Source organism: Myotis lucifugus, unplaced genomic scaffold (assembly GCF_000147115.1).
Source record: "Myotis lucifugus unplaced genomic scaffold, Myoluc2.0 scaffold_34, whole genome shotgun sequence".
Taxonomy (NCBI): domain Eukaryota; kingdom Metazoa; phylum Chordata; class Mammalia; order Chiroptera; family Vespertilionidae; genus Myotis; species Myotis lucifugus.
In genome coordinates, this window is record NW_005871082.1 from 1,035,892 (window position 1) to 1,042,423 (window position 6,532).

The 6,532-nt window shown below is 47.2% G+C and overlaps 1 protein-coding gene across 4 annotated transcripts in view; it reads left to right on the top strand.

The window, feature by feature from the left end:
* Positions 1-2,953, top strand: part of ADCK1 (aarF domain containing kinase 1) — a 108,618-nt gene extending 105,665 nt beyond the window's left edge. For all 4 annotated transcript variants that reach the window (XM_006086962.3, XM_023752493.1, XM_014454231.1 and 1 more), the window contains one exon: positions 1,205-2,953. In XM_006086962.3, the coding sequence (XP_006087024.1) occupies positions 1,205-1,376 (172 nt within the window). In that variant the 3' untranslated portion in view covers positions 1,377-2,953. The remainder of the gene's footprint in view (positions 1-1,204) is intronic.
* The last annotated feature ends 3,579 nt before the right edge of the window (positions 2,954-6,532 follow it).

Sequence of the window (6,532 nt, forward strand, 5' to 3'; positions counted from 1 at the left end):
ATAATCCTTGGGGTGTTGATGAGGAAGGGAACGGTACTTGTCTCAGGGAGGTAGCAGCAGAGGAGCGAGAGTTCTAGGCAAATGCATGGGGAGGCTCATGTGTGTAATGTTCTCACCTGAGAGGGGAGGCCTCGACTATGGTCAACTCCCAGCCCATCCATCTCAGGGGAAGGGTCATTTTAGCCAACTATTTGGTGAAGGGAGAGTTGACCACATATATCATGTACCCACTATCAAATATCACATTAGATTATAGCAACATAGACTGTACACTGAAAGGGCTGAACATGATTCATTCTTCCTTCGAGGGCCCCGAAAACAAAGTTGTGAATAGGTCATCATCAGAAACATCAGTTTTCATCGTGCCCTTTTGCTGGTGCAGAGGGATTGAGCTGGGCTGCATCCATAATGGTTTCAGCCTCCTAGGACCACCTGACCAGGTTTTCAGGTGACTCTGACCTTCAGAAGTGTGGGAAAGCTTTTATATTTGAGTTTGGGGGATTCTTGGTTTGATAAATATTAACTCTGAGGTTGTAACGGCCCCAGTGAGGCTGAGACGGCCCCGGTGAGGTTGAGACTGCTCCAGTGAGGTTGGGACAGATAATGGGGACCAGTATAGACTGATGAACAGGGGTAGATGCAGAGGCAGAGCAACATTGAACAGACTGTCAAACTACCGTGGGAAGCCTGGGGAGGGTTTTGGGGGGGAGGGATTAAGAGATCAACCGAAGGATTTATATGCATGCATATAAGATTAACCAATGGACACAAGACACGGGGGGAGGGGGGGAGTAGGGGCCGGGGGAATGTCAAGGGGGGGAAAAAGGAGACATATGTAATACTCTTTGTAATACTTTAAGAAATAAAAATAAAAAAAATAAAAAAATAAATAATAAATAAATATTAACTCTGCTTTTGGAAAAATGGAAGCATTGAAACATTGTACTTAGTGGGCCCCACTATGCTTTCGATGCCCCGTGAGACAGCTGCTCCTGCTTATCCTACTTATCTGGAAAACTCCTAGGAATAGTTGAGTTCCTCTGGTCTCTGCTTGGGCAATGGTCTGATCCGTGACCAGGATTTGTCCATTGGGGCAGGGAGCTGGTGACTTGGCAAAACCACTCTCTTATGTTTTTCTAAATGATCCTGAGTGTCTCTTTCCTCTTTAACTCTCTTCTCTCCTTTCTTCTTGCTCCTTCTGCAGGAACAACAAGAAGAACACCTGTTCATTCTTCAGAAGGACCCAGATCTCCTTCAGTGAGACCATCAGCCTGTGGCAGATCAACCTCCATGAACTCATTCTGCGTGTGAAGGGGCTGAGGCTGGCCAGCTGGGTCTTGGCCCTGCTTTGCTGGCTGTTGCCTGCTCCACACTGAGTGGACTTTCTATTCCCTTTCCTTTTCCAGTGTGACTCTATGGCGGGCACGGGGTCTTTCCACTCAGCCGTTACTCATGTCTCTACCAGTTGCCCTGTTTCTGCCACACGGTGGTCTGGAGTCCTGAGGTCACTGTCTGTGGCACCACCGACTCCACCTCTGGGATTCCTGTCCCACCACAGCCCTGTCTGAACCACAAGCTGACAGTAGTTTCTCTCCTTATCCAGGGAGATGGCACACAGTCTGCTTTCTGAGTCCTGGAGTGTGCTGTTGGGTGGGATGTCCCCCCACTTCCATTAGCCCTTCCTGTGTTAGGGTGGCCCATGAATCCCACAGAGGGCACATTAACTTGTAGGAAGTTTGATTGTGCTGGAGGGGAGCAGGGTCTCTGAACTTGCTTGAGACAGGTTCCCTCTCCTTGGCCTCACACTCCCCACAGGTGTCGCCCCTTAGCGTGTGGCTTGGCCTCCAAGGCAGGCTGTGCCACAGCCATGGGTTCACTGCTGTACTGGGGACCCCCTTGGGTAAAGAAACCCCTCAGGTCTTGCTCAGTGGGATTTTTAGTCTAGGTGGGAGTGAATCCACTTTGCCATTAGGCAGGAGCGGACCTAGACACCACATGTCATTGTGTTCTGCCTGGCTTCTTGCCCCTGCATTGCCAGGTTGCCACTGCGGGGCCACTTCCTGCTTCTTGTACGTTTCTCTCATCCTCCAAGACTTAGACCTCATTGGAGCTGTTAAGAAGCCCAAGGCCAGGAATTCAGAGGCTCAGCTGAAACACCTGGGTTCTCACTGGGCACCTGCCTTGTTCTAATAATTGCTTCCTGACTTAGCCCTTTGGTTCATCGTGTGATGCCCCCAGTCCTGGAGACTGTAATCTGAACCTCACTTACTGGGGCTAGGGTTCCACTCTGAAACCCGCTTGTCACCTGTCTGGACCCTGTGCTTTACCTTATTGCCTGTGGCCAGTCTGCCCCTCTCCCAGGACGAACATCTGCTCCTGTTTCCAGGACACCTGCTTTAACTGCTGTCCCTGTGTGTTCTCCAGGTGCTGTTGGGTCGGATGTCTCCCCACTTTTGTTAATTCCTCCTGTGTCAGGGTGGACCATGAGTCCCACCCACACTGGCACATTTAACTTGCAGGAAGTTTGAATTTGCTGGAGGGGAGCATGGTCTCTGAGCTGGCTGGAGACAGGTTCCCTCTCTTTGCCCTGTCACTGTCCACAGGGGTCACACCCAGATTCAGTAGGCCCTAGCTCTTACTGAGCACCCTTGCTCAAGGACAGGAACTATATTTAATTCACCCCATCCAAGGGGCAGAAAACCCCCAAATTCGCGTCTTATTTTCTGTTTGCATTATTCATAATACAACAAGCAGATTTCCCACTGACCACAGATGAGTCGCAATTACTTTATTTCCTGAAAGAATTAATTGTTCTTAGTGACTAGTTGGATGTGCCCAGGGGCCTGAGAGAATAATTTGCAAAATCTGTTACTCATCATGAGGATACATACTGGATATTATATTTTATGGTGTCTTTTATAGCCACTGAAGTAAATATGTTTTTTTTATTCAAGGTAATGGTTACTTGCTTTTTACTTTTGGTTTAATGGTTGGCTTTCTGCTGGCCTGGGATGTAAAACATAAGCATGTTGCCAGTGGACTCAGCATCCAGAACAGATATCCAGGGAGAGTAGAGAGGGTGGGAGAGTTTGGGGTATGGGAGAGTTTGAAAATAGGAGAGGAGCAGGTTGGTGATTATTGAGTGTCTTCCATGTGTAAATAAGTTCCATCATTGAATTGTCCCATCAGGAAGAGGGGTCATTGGCTCATCTTCCAGAGATGGGGACTGAGTGCAGAGAGGTTTAGTAATTTGCCTGAAGTCACACAGCTGCTGAGGGGTGGTCCATTCTCTGTTTCTATCCCACAGTGCTGTAGATACGGTCGCACTTACTCCTTGGGTCTCAAATACCCTGATTTTGGAGGACATTGGGTTTTCAGTGGAAGTGGGGGAATGGATGGGTAAGGGAGACAAAAAATCCTGGAAAATGCAGACTGAGTTCAGCATGTCCCCTGGGACCTAAGACAGGATGGACCTGGACTACTACACTCCACAGTGCAAATCTGACACTGACCACTCAGTTACTGCAGACCCTGCAGGCTTAAGGTCACGGTTCCCCATGAGACTCAAGCTGCAGGTTTGGAGGTCCCCAGGCCACCTGTGGTTCCGACCAACTGACTACAAATTTAGAGGCTTCCCCAGCCCTTCAGATTGAACAATTTGCTAGAATGACTCACAGAACTCAGGAAGTCACTACTTTTGTGATTACAGTTTTATTATAAAGGATACCAGTCAGCACCAGCCAAATGAAGAGCTGCATGGGGGGTGTCAGGGAGGGTCCTGGTGCAGAGCTTCCCTGTCCCCTCCCATGGACTCAGCACACAGCACCCTTTCGGCACAGCAGTGTGTGCACGGGCTTCAATGTTCAGAGTTTCTGTCAGGGGTCATTACACCGGCAGGATTAACTGAATCACTGACCACATGACTGAACTTAACCTCCAGCCCCTCTCCCCTCCCCAGACAGATGGGGTGGGTACCCCCCCACCCCCCTATCCTGAGTCACTCAGTACAAACTCCAGTGATCCAAGGGGCACAGCATGAAGATCTAAGGTAGTCCTATCACTGGGAAATTCCAAGGAGTTAGAGGTTCTCTCCCAGCAACCAGGGACAAAGACCAGATAAATTCTTTTTTTTTTAAAAAAATATGTTTTTATTGATTTTAGAGAGAGTGGAAGGGAGAGGGAGAGATAGAAACATTGATGAGAAAGAAACGTCAACATGCATCAGCTGCCTCCTGCATGCCCTCTACTGGGGATCGAGCCTGCAACCTGGACATGTACCCTGACCGGGAATTGAACCAATGACCTCTTGGTGCATGGGTTGATGCTCAACCACTGAGCGACATGGGCTGGGCCCATGTGGATGCAATCACTCTGGTGTCTTTTCACCATGTTTGGAGGACGTGGAGAGCCTAGAGGAAGTCTGAAGGAGAATAGTAGAGATATCTACAGGGATGGAAAATAAAGAGTCAATTATAGACTGGACACTCTCCAGAGAGCTGCACGAGAAAACAAGGTTAAATTACAGTAAGTTCTTACTGTTATTGCTGTTGTTACTGTTATTGCTGGTTGGCTACTTTATATGCCGTTCTTTGGTCAAAACCATCACAGAGGCCCATGCCATTCTGGCTGGATGCCAGTTGTATGGATATGCTTTTTTAAATATGTCATGCCCCGTTGGGTTCTTAGAAACTGGCTATTTGGCTGAAATAGGCTTAATTTCTCTTATTGATTTTGTTGTTGCTGTCCACACAGGCCACCCCAGAGAGCTGACAGGAGCTCTTTCTTTAATCACAGTATTAATTTGATAGAGACATCCCTAGGAGCATTTAGGATAAACAAAGTCTCACATAGGTGTTCCCTATTGGCCTGAGGCTGGCTGGCCAGTTCACAGAGCCCATGTTTAACCAGGGACGAGTTGGGGAGCTGGAGTGTGTGGGGAAGCTTCTCTATAATTTCACATGACTGGTTGAGTGACATAGAGCTCATGTGAGGGTCGTCACCCTTTTCCCTTTCTGGGTTGTGAGATTCCTAAACAGGCTGACCTTGATGTGTTACAGATGCCAGGCTTACCCATCTCCATGACCTGCTTTTGTTGTTCACTCTGCTCTCTGCTTTTCCTTATACCCATGCCCTCTGCTTTCTACATCTGTGACATCACTCAAGTCCTTCCCAAGACTACTCTGCCCTTGTTCATCTGCCTCCTCCCAGTTCTCCTGACACTTCTCTCCACTTCCACCGCCCACACTCAACTGCCCATCTGCCCTGTGCAGTCCTCAGAGGGCCAGGGACACTTCTTTGTCTCTTGGATGCTCTGACACCAGGACAGTGAAGGCCATAGTAGGCCTTTCATTGGTCATTGTGTGGTCACTTATACATGCTTGAATTCATGCATGTATTCCTTCAACACCCATTCATTGGGGGAGGAGTGGAGAGACAAGATGAATTGGACATGATGCCTGCCTGTAAGGAACTGTGGTCTCTCTGACAAAAGGAACTGGTTTTGGGTAAGGAAGGAGGCTACTGCTAGTGGAGGCAGTGGTGAGCTGGGAGTCTGTGGTCTGGGAGGAAAGAAAGGGATTTAAACAACTCCTGGAGACCAGTGATGCAGGTTGGCAATTCCACTTGGAAGCAAGATTTGATGAGGCCATCTCTATGCTTCTCTTCTAGGCCAGTATTTCCCCAAGTTTTATTTTGACCAAGGAGCCTGCATTCACTGTCTCAGTGGATGATGCTGCCAGTAGTCATCCAGGTCCAAAAGCTGGGAATCAGCCTTTGCCCCTCCTTCAGAGCAGCCCCGATAGACTCTGCTTCCTCGTATGTCTTGTATTCACCATCTCTGCCTCTCAAACATCCTGGTTCAAATCTTGTCCCCTCACTGTTTCCTTTGCCTCCCATCTTGTTTAAAACCAGTTCGAAAGCCAACTGGCCTGCAGTCACATTGCCAAAAAACCCTTTTGCCTAAGGATCAATTCTCCTAAAGACCAGTTTATCTCAAATTAAGTATTCTTGATCTATTTAATCAGATCTATTTGATCTTCCTATTATTTCTTGCCATTTTTTTCATTTTAAGGTTTTTTTTGAAACCAATTCATGCAAGTGCATTTGACTTAAATTTGTATTTCTAAAAGTGTTTATTAAACAGGCAGCTTTTTTTTTGAATTATTTTGTATTCCTATATTCCTACGGACTCTTTTTTTAGGTTTTCTACAACCATTAGCTTTAAAACTAACCAATATTAGCCATTTTGTCTAGACACTTTCCTCAAAATATAGCTGTCCTGGCAAGAAATATTCAAGGTCCTGATTATAATCAGCTGTTATGCACTGTGTCATCTTGATCCCTTAACTAATGGCACATAGATTTCAGATGGAAACTGGTATGTATTAATTGTTTTGTATGATATATATTATTTTATGAATTAGGGACCTTGAAAAAGGATGATTGTTATATATAACTAGAGGCCCGGTGCACGAAATTCATGCATGGGGTGGGGGTGGGGGTCCCTCAGCCCAGCCTGCACCCTCTCCAATCT